Source organism: Argentina silus (assembly GCF_951799395.1).
Source record: "Argentina silus genome assembly, chromosome: 15".
Classification (NCBI taxonomy): domain Eukaryota; kingdom Metazoa; phylum Chordata; class Actinopteri; order Argentiniformes; family Argentinidae; genus Argentina; species Argentina silus.
In genome coordinates this window covers 13,733,969-13,750,435 of record NC_139669.1, presented here as the reverse complement: position 1 = coordinate 13,750,435, position 16,467 = coordinate 13,733,969, and the positions used below count along the sequence as shown (strand labels likewise).

The following is a 16,467-nucleotide window of genomic DNA, read 5'->3' as shown; positions in this document are numbered from 1 at the left end:
GGTGGTGTAATAAGATGCCTAGTTGGTTACTTATCAAAGATTGCTGCCACCCTTTGACCAGGAAGGTTCACGACAATAATACGTATACAATATATTATTTTGACAGTCAAAAACTTTAATGTCACATTTATTTGTGGCAACAGAAAATGGTCAGAAAATGGTGTGGCTAGATTTGGCACAGTGATTTCTGGTGACCAATGTACATAAGATAAATGGTGCTAGTTGTCCAGAAGGTGGCGGTAGAACTAAGCTTTATCCCAGCCTTGGGTTTGTCAACACGGTCAGCTCGGAGAGGGCGTCATCGAAACAGGCTCTCTGGTGCTCTGCTAAGTCACTACTAATCAACTATAACTGGGCCAGTCTTTTTGCTGACTCGTGTACATTCTGGAGCCGAGGAATGTTAATCATGTGATTTTAATGGCCATCGGGTTACAAAGCACCTTTTATTTTCTATTCTAGCCAGCTATCCCCATCTGCGAGTTGCCCAGCTAGTAGCTAACTAGCTAGCTATATCAGCTGGCTTGGTAAGTATTAAGTATCTTACTAATGACAGTTAGCTAGCTACCAAAAAAAAAATGTAGGACAAACAATCTTGGATATCACTCTGTACATAGTCAATTGACAATAACATACATTTGTCAACGTGAATGTAGCCTGCCACATATTGTTGTCCAATGCAATGTTATTGCCCTACTTCCTAGTCAGGAATGTTTCATTTTTAGCTAGCAAGCCTAGCTAGCTAGCGAGCGAGCTAGCCAAGTTTGGCGATGTGGGTGTTGCCTAACCAGATGCTTGTTGAACAGGACATTCATTGTAAGCTTTCTTTCATTCTTCTTATTTTGCTAAAATGCTCATGCAGGCTTGTCATCAACTACATCTGTCAAACTAACCTGTGCTTAATCATCTCCAAATGGCCTTTGTAGATATACGTGTCATTTTGGATGCTGTCTTTTCCAGATTAAGAGTGCAGCCTCAATTATGATGAGCCCGACCCAGTGGGACCTGCCCCCGGAGCTATGCTGCCGGCCAATGGCCTTCGTGGCCCTAACTGGACTGGACGTGACCTACAATGCCATCCACCGGGCCATCTGGGATGCCTTCTGCGCCAACAGGAGAGCAGACAGGGTGCCCATCTCATTCAAGGTCCTTCCAGGAGACCATGAATACCCTAAGTGTAGGACCAAGGTAAGTTACATACAAGAGGTTGTCTAACCCTAACCCTGTGTTTAACAAACCTGGGTTGATGTCTCCCACACAAACAAACATCTTTGGTTTTTGAGAAACATTGTGTTCATTCTTCAGAGAACATCCTATGAGTGGTACATACCCAAAGGGATCCTAAAGACAGGCTGGATGAACAAGCACCTGAACCTGGTACCTGCTCTAGTAGTGCTATTCTACGAGCTGGACTGGGACGAGGCACAGTGGAAGGAGAAGCAGTCAGAGTGTGCCACTAAAGTAGAGATTGTCAGGTAATACAATATTCACTAGATCTTCCAAGAATATCAGTAATATGGGGTTGGATGGTGAATAAGCCATACAGTATTGTGAATCTTATGTCATGTCTTTTACAGAACAAGTCTATCAGGAAGAAACACAAAGGTTGCAGTTGTGTTAATACAGAAGAAAACCCCTCTTCCTCCAGGTAATGGCAGATATACAACGTATGTTGACTGTTAACTAACGTGTGATGTTATGATTCAGTTAAATATTATCAACAACAATCAGAGTACCATTATTTTTAGGGATCGAGATTCGCTGAGGCACTTGACGTGTCCACGATTTTATTGACCTTTAACCTTTTGGATGGAAGATATCCATCAAAATAGCCTATGTAACTTCTAAAGCTAGCCCAAGTGAAAACAAAAGCCAGCTAGAATAAGTTAAAAAACAGGACATAAAACAATTGCCGTACACTAGGGTGGTGCCTATACAATTGTGGATAGACTGCTGACCTTGGCTCTGACTGCTCTGACTTACCTATGTTAATGATGTCTGTTCGAAGGAGAGGACCTTGTGGCCTCAGAGAGAGCTGCTGCCCTGTGTAATGCTTGTGACCTGTCAGGAAAGTCTCTCTTCGTCCTCCCTCACACAGACCACCTTGTTGGCTACATCATCAGGTCAGTTACTCCCAAGGTAGCCTCGTACCCAGTCGATCACGCATTACGCCTGTGGCCTAGAGGGAGGCGAACCCGACTGAAGAAGGCATTTGTCATCATTTGAACATTGAACTCAAGGGATCCGTGCGGGATCCAGCCGAGAGCCTTCTTGCCACTATCCCCATAATGAATTTACAATATAACCTCATTGGTCTTTTGGGCCAAATCATTTCAATGCAGTCCATAGTGATCCTATGCAAACCTGCCCCCCCCCCCCCCCCCCCCCCAGTGCAATGCTTTATCTATAATACGTAACATGCTATTAATTCAATTGTATTGCAGACTGGAAAATGCATTCTATGAGCATTCACAGACCTATTATTACACAGAGATAAGAAGGGTCAAATCCCACAAAGAGTTTCTCAACAAAACAACACATCAGGTGAGTCATGATGTGAGGTATCTGGTGTGGTGTGTTTGTCTTGGTCTCTTCCATTATCACTATGCCGGGGAGGCTGGTGGAGGTAGAAATCAGAGGACAGGCTCCCATTTCTCATTCCATTCCATGCAGTGCAATGACCCCATCCCTCCGATTTCTACCTCCACAAGACCTCACTGCCACTATGCCATATCACCGAATGGGCCATGTGTTTTTCTAAGCCTACCTCTCGATACAACTTTTGTGTTATTATTATAACGTGTAATTACATGTTGTTTTAGTGATGACATTTTGAAGCAAAGTTACTGTATTTCGCTATATATATTGCATCTTTGCAGTTAATTTCCTACTGTTTTTGTTGCAGTTGCTGTTTGTGAGACACCAGTTTAAGATTGCGTTCTTCAGTGAGCTGAAGCAGGACACACAGAATGCACTTAAGTAAGTTCTGCCTAGCTCTACCCCTGTGACTGTTGCACTGTGTGTCTGGTGAGTTTGTGTTCAACAGTTCATGCCTTTATAGAAAACCAATGTATTTTTTGAGACCAGTGCAACTCATCATAAGCACTCTGTTGGTGATGCAGGTACTACAGGACAGCGTACAGCCTTGTCCATGAGCTGAGAGCCCACGAGACTAACATGCTGGAGATAAAGACTATGGCTGGATTCATTAACTACAAGGTGTGTGTGTGTGCGCGCACCCGCTTTTAAGCAAATGGTGTTATGCAGTCACTGCTACAGTTCAGTGTGTACAGCATTGAAAACATTGTCTCTGTATTTTCAGATCTGTCGACTCTGCTTCCAACACAACACACCTTTGGATGCCATTGCTCAGTTCAGGAAGCACATTGACCTGTGCAAGAAGAAGATTGGCAGTGCAGAACTGGCATTTGAACACACTGCCTGGATGTCCAAACAGTGAGCTTCGCAAGATAGACCCAGTCCACAAACATTCAGCATATGTGCCATCCCCTTAGACTGGCCCAATCAAAAAAACTGTCTGCTCAAGCATACATGAATGAAAGAAATAGATAATCAATGATAACGTTGTCAATGATAAATTAACTATCTATATGTAACCTTACTATTCCTGCCCATTGTCCAAGGTGCAAGCCAACCTTGATTCTAACCCGACTCTACCTTGATCCACCCTCCCTCCAGGTTCCAGTCCTTTGGGGACCTGTTTGACGAGGCCATCAAGCTGGGCCTGACGGCCATCCAGACCCAGAACCCTGGCTTCTACTACCAACAGGCTGCCTACTACGCCCAGGAGCGCAAGCAGCAGGCAGCCCATCTGTGTAGCCATGAGGTACTGCAATGCAATGTACTGTACTGTGTCGAGAGGGAGCCTTTGAGTTTAGCTGTTGTAGCCCTTGGTAGCACACGGCATATCATGGTGTTTATCATGATGATATTTATCATAGACACAGCACCATACAGCCAGCTCTGTGAGTTGCTGGGTGGTGAATCCACCTGATTGGCTGACCAGCTCTGTGGCATGCTGGGCCATGTAGTGGGCTGAATGCCTTGCAGGCACTCCTCAATAATGGGCCTTGTGGCTGTATGCTTTGCAAAAAGCTTCTCTGCGAAGCTTTTCTCCATTATGTCTGAGTCTTCATCTGAGGAGACTCCCCAAAACTCATCATCCTCAGGATCGTACTCAGAGGAGGAGTCATCCTCATTATCAGAGATGTCTTGTGAATTTTCAGAATGTCAGCCAGCTGTGAAGACAATGTATCACACAACTTTATGTTTCGAGGTAGAGTATTTGACATGAACTCTTCATTAAATTGACATCGACACTGTTTCGGACAGGGTTTCACCTAGGTTGTTACAATTTCAGTTTAATTCTACTCTTAATTCCAAATGTAAAACTTAGCTGTCAAGATAAAGAACTAGGGAACGTACCTGGGGGATGAATCTGATCAATGAAAGATGTTTAAAAAGATGGGTTTTGAGGGATCGTTTGAAGCAGGAGAGCGTGATGATTCGTTGATGTGGTTTGGGAGTCTTCCAAAGAGTGGGGGGCTGAAACACTTTTCTGTCATATTTGGAGTAGTAGTCCACATGACCTGCCCCCCTGACCCCCCTACCCCGAGGAGTTTGTGTTTGCTATCTGACACGTGTTGATTGATGTGTGTGTGTGTGTGTGTGTGTGTGTGTGTGTGTGTGTGTGTGTGTGTGTGTGTGTGTGTGTGTGTCATCTACAGGCCAGTGTGAACTACCCAAACCCTGACCCTCTGGACACACCCAGTGGAGCCCTGGACTTCTATGGTCAGAGAGCCTGGAGACAGGGGCACCAGAGTGAGTCACCCCGTCCCTGTCCCCGTCCTCTGTGCTGCATAGCTAAACATTGACCATAGAAATAGATGTCTAGCTCAGTGATTGAAAATAAGGACGCTATTGAGACCTTTTTAAAAAAAAATATATATATATATATATATATATATATATTATTCTGCAGGTATTGATCCCCCAGACTCCGAAAAGGAGAAAGGAGGCATCCATGCCCTGCAGGTGAAGGAGAGGGATGTACCCCATTCGGTTAGTACACAACACACTTAAAATATAGCAGTGCCTAAGAACTCTCCGGTTCTACAAACCCGTAGGCCTCCCACAGTGCAGGAGGGCAATGGGGATGGGTCATTTATTGCAGACATATAATTCATTCACAGTGCAGAAGGGCTCTGTACTGTCTAGTCACACAGAGTAGGACTTGCATGGTGAATCAGAATCAGAATTCTTTTAATTGGCCAAGTATATTTGCCTTCTTGATGGTGGAGGTGATGTTCTCCGTCCACCTGAGGTCCTTTTGAAATTATTGTCCCCAGGAATTTGAATGGCTAGGCTTCTCCTGAAGTCTACTACCATCTTGACAGTTTTTAGGTTCAGCTCCAAGTAGTTCTGGCTGCACCAGGAAGCCAGGCTGTCAACTTCCTCTCTGTAGGCGGCCTCATCACCATTGGAGATTAATCCAATGAGGGAACTTCAGGAGTTTGACAGAAGGGTGGCTAGAGGTGCAGCTGTTGGTGTAGAGGGAGAAGAGTAGAGGAGAGAGCACACAGCCTTGTGGGGCTCTGGTGCTGATGGTCTGGGGCTCCGAGACAAGCTTCCCCACCCGTACCTGCTGTTTCCTGTCTGTCAGGAAGTCAGTGATCCACCTGCAGGTGGGCTCAGGCACGCTCAGCTGGGATAGCTTGTCCTGGAGGAGAGCTGGGGCGTTAGTGTTAAATGCAAAGCTGAAGTCCACAAACAGGATCCTGGTATAGGTGCCGGGGGAGTCTAGGTGCTGGAGGATGAAGTGAAGTCCCAGGTTGACTGCGTCGTCTACAGACCTGTTGGCTCTATAGGGAAACTGCAGTGGGTCAAGGAGGGGGTTGGTGATGGCCTTGAGGTGGGTGAGCACGAGGCGCTTAAAGGTCTTTATTACCACAGAGGTCAGGGCGACTGGTCTGTAGTCATTAAGGCCTGTGATCCTCTGAATGAAAGGGTCAATGGACAGAGAGCTCTAATCTTGGTCATGGATATGAAGGGAACAAGGCCAAAGGTCATTTGAGAGGAAAAACAAAACAAAAGGGTTAGGTGAGGTGAGGATTCAATATTTATTAACAGCGTTGTGACATTACCAAGTCTTAACGTTTTTGTGAACATTAATTTACAGGGCCAAAGTTTGTTCTCAGTGCACAGAGAAGTTAGTCTTGTGACATCCCTCACTAATACTTATTGTTGCACTACTCTGTGGCACTGTCACTTTTGCATTTCACTGTATACTTGTATGCACGTGACAAATAAAGAATCTTGAATCTTGAATCTGATAGGGTCAGTGTCTGGTCAGTGCCTTTGAGGATAACCTGTAACCTATGTTCTGGTCCTCGGTCCCCCAGAGTCCCACTAAGAAGGCTGCCCTTCACTATTGACCGCTGAACTCTCGCACCACACTACACCACATTCCATATTAGTTTACAGTTCAGCACCTGATTAGCCAGAGGAGGATGGGTCCCCCTTAGAGTCTGGTTCCTCTCAAGGTTTCTTCCTACCAGGGAGTTTATACTTGCCACTGTGCCCTATGTTTTTCTGTTACAAATACATTTGATTGATTGATGGATGATATTAGGTCCATTGATAAACACACCATTAAAATAGTGCCGTGTGTGTGTGTGTGCGTGCTGCTGGCTATATGGTTACAGGAGCTGATCATCGCTCTGCTCAGCAATGCCGTGGCCCAGTTCAAGAAATACAAGTGTCCTCGAATGAAGAGCCACCTGAGTAAGTGTTGTCCTTGGTTACAGGTGGAGAGATAATCTAGAACATGATATTACAGTGTTCTCCCCAGGATTCTAGAACAGTGTGGCTCTGGATTGCATTATCAAAACCTGACTTGCGTTTATTCATGTCAAAATGCCCCCAAAAAATACAGGTAAAACGCTGAATTCACTGAGGAACATCATAACACTTTCCCTTTGGTTTTTAACATTGATTTCGTTGGCGATCACATGTAGTTACTCTATCATTACGAAATCTATATTTGAATGTGCCTTGAAATGTTTACATAGTCCACCGCAAGTTTACAGTGTGGTGCAGCACCGCTTTGACGTTCTTTGGGGAGAACGCTGGATTATCAGAAGGGCAGTATTCCTCTTGTGTTTGTCTATACAGTATGCGCTCATCATGGTCAATTCTGTCTCACACTCTACAGTGGTACAAATGGGAGAGGAGTACTATCATGCAAAGGATTACACCAAAGCACTCAAGTAAGTCTTCTACAGTTAAGGACTACAACAAAGAAATAAGTCTTCCTCAGCAGACACAATGGGTGACAGGTCGGCTTGTAGCCTGGTAGATTAGTATAACAACAAATGTCTTATCTATGTGAGTCCTTTAAATGACCACTAGATCACATACTGTGTGTCCGTGTGTCCGTGTGTGTCCGTCCGTGTGTTCAGACTGCTGGACTACGTGATGTGTGACTACCGCACGGAGCGCTGGTGGAGCCTACTCACCTCCATCCTCAGCACGGCGCTCCGGTGCTCCTACCTGATGGCCCACGTCAAAGACTACATCACCTACGCCATGGAGCTGGTAGGACGAGGTACATATAGCACAGCTGCCTCTACAGCAGAATGATTGTGATAATGTTTTCTATTATATTTTGTACAGTGGCAGGCAGGGGCTCTGTATTTTCATAAATGATATATATATATATTTTTTTTGTTTCTTAATAATTCAAGTTCTAAATTAGTCTGCATAACTTGACTCAATGCATCGCTCACTTTAAAACATTAATGTCAAGGACACAGGTATACGCCTAAGGCTTTAAACAAGAACTTGTTGAACTAAGCTGTCATGAATCTTCAGACTGTCAACATTTTCATGGGAAGGGAAATTAGCTTTTCCTGTCCTGGATATCCATATCCATCCATCCATATTACAAAGTGGATCATACCGAATATGTAACAAATAAAATGTTCCCGCCCAGCCCTAAGCAAAACTGCCCTTTTCAATGCAAACATAATATGCATATATTTGCATGCCTACCAAGACAGTACACTACCTTGTACAGTTTGTGTATTTGTCTTTGCTGCTCGATATTTAACTGTCCTGTTGCATGGCTGCAGGGCAGAGTCAAATATGAAACCAGACTAGTATCAGAATTAAACCTTGTGATTAGTATGCAGTCTGTCTTCAGTTGTTGAGCTTGTGTAGAGCCAGGCCATCAACTTAGTAATAGCAGCTGTTTAAAGGTCCAGTATGTAGATATTAGCTTTAAAATAGTGCTAAATGGCCATGATAAATAGGTAGCCATAAAGGAATGATGAAGAACGTTCCGTGAAGAGTGCTGTATTAGTCTAAACAAAGCGTTTTCTAAAATCTTGTGTCAGTTAGGACACAGGCTGACACTTACGTGCCTATTTCAGGTTTAGTTTTTTTTTTACAAGCATATGTACATGTTTGGCGCAATTGCACATTTTTGCACATCAAATTTTCAGTGTGGCCAGCAACACACAAAACTACATGCTGGACCTTTAACCCTGTGCCTCTGTTCCTCTTCAGCATCTACACTACGAGAGGAGCAGAAATCCAGAATAGAGAAGAATCTCATCAAGGTCTTGATGGTGAGTTGAGTGCAGTGAATGTACATGCCAATCCCATATTGTAAATGACGATGTGTACGGCCCCTTAGCCTGGTGTTCATTAGGCAGTGAGTTTGTTCAATACGAAGAAGACTTTTGTGGTGAAGTCATGGCTTAGTGGTAACACTCCTGACACTAGCGCACCCACTAGCGCACATAAAACCTCTTCCGAATGTCATGGGTTCAAACCCTGCCTGGCCTGTTTTGTCCTGTCCCTCTTGTTTGTTTCTCTCTACATTCATCTTGTCTCAATAAAACAGAAAAGATATGGAAGGAGTGGGACTATGATTTTCATTTTCCATCGCAAAGCAGTTCAGTAGGTCAAAGGTCAAAGTTGAGCTTGTGCGTCTCTGTTGGTAGAACGAGGTTCCAGAGGTGGAGCCAGACTGTGACCAGGCCTCGGCCAAGGCAGCCCAGGTCCTGTGGAGTGACCGCACGGCGCTGGCCGGCAGCAACGAGTTCACCATCGAGGTTCAGGAATACGTACCCTTTGGTCAGTAAGCTAATTCGGTCAGATTTAGTCTTAACACTTGTCTCACGATCAAAATGTACCAAAAATGAGTAGAAACAGTTATCTAACCATACATCTGCCATCGTACATTTGTCTCTACAGTCCAGTGCAAAGCCAAGTTCCTGTCCCCCAGCTTCCACGTGGACGACCCAGTCCAACTGCATGTCTACCTGAGGGCTGACTGTCCCCACCCCGTCCGCTTCTCTAAGCTTTGTGTCAGCCTCAGCAACCAGGTAAAGGCCCACACAACCCAGGCTGTCACCCAACCAAGGATATAGTAGACGCATTCAATCACCATTGGCATTTACACACCTATTCAATGGTGACCAGTGTTTCCCGTCCTTTAGAGGGATCGTTAGAGACTCTATTATCCACGGTTCGGATTTGTTTGAATAGCCACTGCATCTTGCGCTAACTTTAGCCACTGTTGACCGAAAATGAGAGAATTTCCATTTGCATCCCCACCAGCGCTCTCCCATGTGTACCATGTTAGTCAGGTAGTGTTTGACACTGGATCTCTAAACCGTCTTTCTAACCTGACTGCTGTCTCTCTCCTCAGGAGTATAACCAGTTCTGTCTGGTAGAGGAGCCGTGTAAGTCTAAGGACATCCTTCAGCCTTCAGCTCAAGGGAACATGTGTTTGGTCCCTGGCAAGACCCGCAAATACTGCTTCAAGTTTGTGGCCAAGACTGAGGATGTGGGGAAGAAGATAGAGGTAAGGGGAAAAGAGAGAGTCAGTAAGGTATGGAAGTGACATTCATGTCCTGTTGTAAAGAAAATACAGCTTTATTTCATCAACAGTGTGTGAGGATTTCCTAAACTGCTGTATGCTATACTGCAGATCACAACAGATTTTTAAAAACACATACCACTAAACACACTGTGGATTCACATTTGTGAGCTTGTGGGCTTGCATCACGTGTGTATTTAATGTGTTAAACTGTGTGTGTGTGTGTGTGTGTGTGTTAGATCACAGCGGTGGACCTGATGCTGGGTAGCGAGAGCGAGACCAGTCGCTGCGTCTTCCTCAACTGGCGAGGAGGGGGAGGGGATGCGGCCTCCTCTCATGAGGCTTTGCAGGCGGCCAGGTCCTTCAAGAGCCGAGGGGGTGTTCCAGAGCAGCATGTTGATTGGGATACTGTGTCCATCCAGGCTAGCACCATGTAAGATACTGTGTAAACCTTAATCACACAATAGTATGTCACTGCATAGAGAAAAGGGTATCCTTATCATGCCAGGATTCAAACAATCGTGGATTAGACTTGAAAGCTCTTTTTCACATTATCAAATGAACTCAAAGCAGAATTGTGGGTACAGGAAAAACGACATCTTTTAGATCGACTCTCACCTTACATAAATGCTTCCAGTGTTTTCCAAAGACACTGAGTGAACATTGTTTTGGCAGTACCTCATGAAGGTACAAGAATAAAGGGCCAAATATACACCAAATCTTTTCTCATCAAAGCAAAACAAAATGGAGTTTGATGTCCTCGTCTGTGCCCCGTAGGATAATCTCTCGCGTCCCCAAGATCTGTGTGCAGTTGAGCCACGAGCCCCCGGCTCTGAACAACGAGATGTACCGCATCACAGTCACCGTCCAGTCCAACGAGGACGCCGTGGCCAAAGATGTCAAACTCACCGCCGGACTCAAACCAGGTGAGCAGCCCAGTATGGAATAAGCGACACCAGCCTGGTATATAGCACAAATTAATGTAGCATAGACTTGGTGTAAACATTCAAATACATTGATTACCTATTACTCATCAGTGTAGCATAGCACTGGTGCTAAGAATCACATACATTGGTTACATGTCACACATTAGCACTGGTTATAGTAATCACCTAGTTACATTGCTGTCTTATGTTCTAAGCTTTGATATTGACTTTTATAGGCCAGGATGCTAACCTCACCCAGTCCACCCATGTGACCCTGGATGCCTCGGAGGTGTGTGACGACTCTCATCCTGCACTGCTCCCTGACATTTCAATTGGAGATCTCCAGCCAGGACAGAAGGTAACAAACACACACACCCACACACACATCCACACACCTTGTAGTTAATGAGTCCAGCCATAGTCTTTATCTGCAGCATGTTAGTCTTGTGGGCTCTCAGCTCATGGACAAGGCTGTACGCTGTCCTGTAGTACCTGCATCACCAACAGAATGCTTATGATGAGTTGCACTGATCTCAAAAATACATTGGTTTTCTACAAGTATGAACTGTTGTGACTGTCCATATCAAGTGTAGTTTAAACTTCTCTTAGCCTAAGTCAAATGTTACAAGTGTTGTTTGTAATTTCATCTCTGGTGGACAGGTGGAGAAGTCTCTGTACGTCCGCTGTGTCACCACTGGATCCAGGATCTTTCTCTTCCATGTGGCCTACTCCATCAGCACCAAGGTGGAGGGTAGAGACATCACCTGCAAGTGCCACAAAGTCAGTTCCCTGCCCCACCTCAATGGTTGTTCTTTGTTAATAATCATGACTTGATGGGGAAATTGATTTAACTGAGTATATCTTTCCTCTTTTTTTGTAGGATGAAACTGTTACCATAGAAACTGTTGTTCCATTTGAAGTCGCTGTCAAGTTCATGTCCACAAAGGTTTGTCGGTGACTCTGGACTTTTTTCTTTGCTGGATTCTCTATATTCATTCTGGTCTAAGCTGGTCTACAGAGTGAGATTACTATATACGATAACATTTTATTCTACAGTCCATGTGCTGGGATTTACCTGTATTAATTTGGAAACAATTGTTCATTTTATGGGAATTTTCTCAATCCCCAAGTAAGAAAATAAGTAGTTCTTAGGTAATTATTTTCATGTTACACTATTACCATGTTGCAGGGGACTGTATAATTAAGCAGTGCCCTATTGAACTGTTATGACGTTGCTTCCTGTTTTTCCTGGTCCAGTTTGAGAACCTGGACAGGGTGTATGTGGACATCCCCTTCCTGCTGATGACGGACCTCCTGAGTGCATCGCCCTGGCCCCTCCACCTGGTGTCCAGTCAGCTGCAGCTGGCCCCTACTATGGCAGCCATGGACCAGCCCCTGTCCCAGGTGGAGCAGGGTACGAGTACCACACCGCCTTTGTCTCACCTCTGACCCTGACCCCCTAACCGCAAGGCATTATATATATGAGAGGATTGAATAAGCCATAAGGCCAATCAGAGGGCAAGACGGAGCTATCGCCATATTGTTTATTTCTAACCAACCCTCTCACATGTATGAGTACTGCAGGGTAAGCCTACTTTACTTTACTGTCTATGATCAACTAGGGTGTTTATGGCAGTCAATTCATCACAGTATTGTAGTGTACCATATCAGATGTTAGCAGTGGAGGCTGGTGGAGGTAGAAATCAGAGGAAGTCCTCCGATTTCTCCCTCCACCAGCCTCCCCTGGTTGTTAGTTTGTTACAGGCTTGCTACCACCTGGAATTAAAGGTCTGGAGTGCTCTGGTCACTCAATCAAGGGTTGTTTGTCTGTCTGTGATTTTTCTGCAGTGGTCTTGCAGACAGGTGAATGTGCCAGCGAGTGTTTCAGCCTCCAGTGCCCGCCGGTGCTCAATGGGACAAGCAGTGTGGCGTCAGGACAGTACCTCATCTCCTGGAAGAGGTTTGTCCACTTTACAGTACCTTGCGACTCTCCTGTTCTGCCTCCATCCATTTTCTCTGTTCCAACTCGTTGCCATGGATGGATGGTCTTTCTAAAGGAAAGACAATGGGATTATTCAATGAGGCCTTCTCTGTGTTAACTCATTCTGTTTTGTCTCTAAACCAACACCTTTTTTTCTGTGTCAGGAAATCTTCTCGTGTGGATGCACCTGTTGTGAAGACAGTTGTCACTCTCCCCCATGTGATTGTAGAGACCATTCCTCTTTATGTACATGCAGGTAAACTGGCAGTGTCATTGTATATCCTTCATTGAAAATACTGAATGCAACTTTCCTGTAGCAGACTCAAAACAACTCTTCAGAAGTCACCATGTTGCATTTATCACAGTAGCTTGACTTTGCTAGCAAAACAAACTGCCCAGTAGTAGCATATTGAAGGGAGGTTCAAGGTTGAATTCAAACAAAATTCTCCAGCTGTTGCCATAGGCCACTTTTGAGTCATTGATGTTCTACCAGACCCTTTGAGCGAGTGAGTTCAGCCCACACAGGCATAGAGTCAAATGTTTGTGTTCTGTATGGTTCCAGAGCTACCCTCGTTTGGCCGTGTACGGGAGTCTCTGCCGGTGAGATACCACATCCAGAACCGGACCGGGCTGGTCCAGGACGTAGAGATGTCAGTGGAACCCAGCGATGCCTTCATGTTCTCTGGCCTTAAACAGGTGCGCTGATAACTCACAAGACGGGTTGTTCAGGTGACACAGGTCATATTAAAATGAAGACAACTGTCGTAAGACAATGCAGTCACACTGGTTTTTGATCCAGTATGAACAGCCCCGCCCCACCCCCCCCATGTAAGGCAGACATTAACTTTGAGTCTCAACAGTCACTGTACCAGATGTTGACTTGACACTTCTATTTCACAAATCATTAACAGTGTGCTGTCTACAGGCACAGTTAGGGCTTAAGGATGCACTGAGCCCCTGCCCTTTTGCCCTGCCAGTCACAAAGGGCCCTCCTGGATGGTGGATTTTAATTTTTTATCATTATGTTTCATCATCACAAAAAAAAGAGTGTCCACGTAAAAAAGGCAACTTACTTTAAAAAAAGGCACCCCCCCCCCCCCGTGCCTCTAAATGTTTGCGGCAATTTTCACGTCAACCAATCGCCAGAGAAAATAACGTTGTGTCTTTGAAGTGTGAGCACACTTAGTTCCTGGACAGTTGGCGATGTAAAAGTTAATAAAAAGTTAACAAGTCCAGTTAAATAGAGTGCCAATGCTGACCTTGGCCGTGCTGTTGTTGAATGCTAGTGGAGTGGATTATTATTATTTTTTTAATTAGACAGCCAACCACGCATTGATGGTGACAGTCATTGGCATCTCACAAAACCTGTCCATCATCAGTTTATTTTATTTTGACTCTGTCTTGCCCTATGCCTATCATAACGTCATATCAGTGAGTGCTTTTCTTCAAAGAAGGGAGAAAGAATATGTATTTCAAAAGGCATTGTGGCAACGTAGGGTGACTGTAAGTCTTGTGACAATGACTGATGAGTGAGAGAGCTGTCACATGAGTGAGTTGTCTTTGCATGTCCAATTCATTACCTGTCCTGAAGTCCTAAAGCAGCATGGCAAGGAAAACCGAGCCATTCCATGTCAAATATTATTATTATTATTATTATTTATTTATTTTTATAAATCTGTGTAATTAAAGTGCCCCCTCTCTGAATTCTGCCGCTGCCCATCACCAAGTCTCTGCACAGCCCTGGATTCAAATTAGAACTGGTGAAAGACTACTGACGCTTGACAGAAACAATATTCCTATACATAAATAAGTAGAATATACAAGAGGAGAACCCATAGATGGCCTTCACTGTGGTCATATAGACTGTGGTCATAGACTGGGGTCTAATTGCATTCTGGCTGGTCTGACTGTGGTACTCCTGACTGTGTTCCTGACCGTACAGGTGCGTCTGAGGATCCTGCCTGGTGCGGAGCAGGAGATGCTGTATAACTTCTACCCTCTGATGGCGGGCTACCAGAGCCTGCCCCTACTCAACATCGCCCTGCTGCGCTTCCCCGCCGTGTCCAGCCAGCTGCTACGACGCTTCCTCCCCTCACGCATTTTCGTCAAGGTATGCTTACAGTAGCACACGCTCAGTCCACCCACATTGGGTATTCTGGTGATCCCGTAGGTGCAGGACTGGTAAGGGTCTTTCACACTATTGTGCCAACCCAATCAATGCTCTTTTCAGTGTGTTAGGGTCCAAAGCTCCTGTAGATTAGATGTTGCACATATAACCAAAATGCTTTTGTAGGGTCCTCTTGGAATTCTGAGCTTTGTTGATATATTTTGAGTTCTGACACCATACTCAGGAAGAGAAATAAGATATTCTTTGATTCAATCGTGACTTTGTAATAATTTATTTAGTAATATGCCTATTTACAGCCCGGCGAACTCACAACTTCAGAACCGAGGCTAGGTATCGGCAGATTTGGTAATTGGATAGCAAGACCACAGTCTACACAATACAATATTACATTTACATATTTAAATGTATATATCTAAATTACACTACCACACAATGCTCTTGCTAGCGTTTAACTGGAGGAAATCCTAACTTTTGTGGTGAAAGTCTGTGAGTGACTTTAGCCCAGCTGCTCTGACTGGGCCAGTCAACAACTGGTGCATGTCCACTCTAGCAATGTCTCATGACGACATGGGTTTATAGACTCTGATAAAGGGGAGGCGACCTGGTGTGAGTTTATAACTCCAAATGACCCCTAAATTGGTCAGAGATCGACGGGGCGTCACATTCACTTTTCATTCTAAATGACTCTAAATGTCAGAGATGTATCTAAAAATAAATGTTAACCGTTATCCACCGGCCATCAACCTGCAGCAACTTGTTAAAGCATTCCACAAATGTTAACCTTTTGGTTTGTTTCACATTTCAGCCCCAGGGTCGACAAGGAGATGCCTCTATTGCTGCAGCTTGAGAACCAGAACATCCACCGAAGTCAAAACTACTTGAGCAAAAAAAAAAAAAACATCTCTAAAATATTGTGTTCAACAGTAATAGATTATTCCACAGTTCCACACATACCTGTACATTTATGATTTTGATCTTCTCTAAGTCATGTTTTGAAAATATTTCAAATTACAATAGTTTTCGATTTAATCTTGATTGATCCGTGACATATATATTGTTGCTTGCAGCTCGAACATCTTAGGCTGATGTCTAATTCTCTACAGTATTTAACTTCAAATTGGTTTCATGTTGTAATAGATCATTGATGCAGTTTTTCTTTAATCTTGTCACTAGTATATTTAATACATACATGATAATGTTTTGATTTAAGTGTGTGGCTATCACATGTAACAAATATAACTGTAAGTTATGTTAATCAAATAATGCAGGCTACATAGTATTAAAGGTTTTGAAATGTGCAGAGCCTCTGAATGCCTTATTTGCAACTTTAGACAAATAGAAAGACGTTTTTTCAGCAGGTCTGCCCATGAATTCAAAGTGATGCCTCAAAGTTAAAGTACACTTGAGAACATGGCCCACTACTAATGGCTTGATCAGTGCATGTTTAGACGGGTTACATCCAACTCAGTTCTTGTAACATCTGGTGAAAGCTGGGTAATTATTATGGATGTTTTGTTAGAGCAGC

At 44.3% G+C, this 16,467-nt stretch overlaps 1 protein-coding gene across 2 annotated transcripts; it reads left to right on the top strand.

Moving 5' to 3' along the window:
* Nucleotides 1-292: 292 nt before the first annotated feature.
* On the top strand, nt 293-16,240 carry trappc11 (trafficking protein particle complex subunit 11). Of its 2 annotated transcripts, none has more exons than XM_083686681.1 (30): nt 293-524; nt 958-1,185; nt 1,303-1,472; nt 1,575-1,645; nt 2,006-2,120; nt 2,442-2,541; nt 2,903-2,976; nt 3,120-3,216; nt 3,320-3,453; nt 3,697-3,844; nt 4,746-4,839; nt 5,000-5,079; nt 6,723-6,801; nt 7,232-7,286; nt 7,479-7,624; nt 8,587-8,648; nt 9,027-9,159; nt 9,280-9,410; nt 9,737-9,892; nt 10,147-10,340; nt 10,685-10,833; nt 11,070-11,191; nt 11,494-11,613; nt 11,714-11,779; nt 12,091-12,247; nt 12,682-12,793; nt 12,979-13,070; nt 13,377-13,510; nt 14,757-14,924; nt 15,748-16,240. In XM_083686681.1, exons 2-30 carry the CDS (start codon nt 979-981, stop codon nt 15,787-15,789), a joined length of 3,408 nt encoding a protein of 1,135 aa, XP_083542807.1. In that variant the 5' UTR covers nt 293-524; nt 958-978; the 3' UTR covers nt 15,790-16,240. The 2 variants fall into 2 exon arrangements, with proteins under 2 accessions (XP_083542807.1, XP_083542808.1); XM_083686682.1 differs by lacking the exon at nt 293-524 and adding an exon at nt 743-813.
* Nucleotides 16,241-16,467: the final 227 nt, after the last annotated feature.

Excerpts from the sequence above, each read along its gene's own strand:
- trappc11 (XM_083686681.1), top strand. The coding sequence starts at position 979 with ATGATGAGCCCGACCCAGTGGGACCTGCCCCCGGAGCTATGCTGCCGG. Across the intron at positions 11,192-11,493 it reads ATCTCCAGCCAGGACAGAAG|GTGGAGAAGTCTCTGTACGT; the intron begins GTAACAAACACA and ends TCTGGTGGACAG. Across the intron at positions 14,925-15,747 it reads CCTCACGCATTTTCGTCAAG|CCCCAGGGTCGACAAGGAGA; the intron begins GTATGCTTACAG and ends TTCACATTTCAG.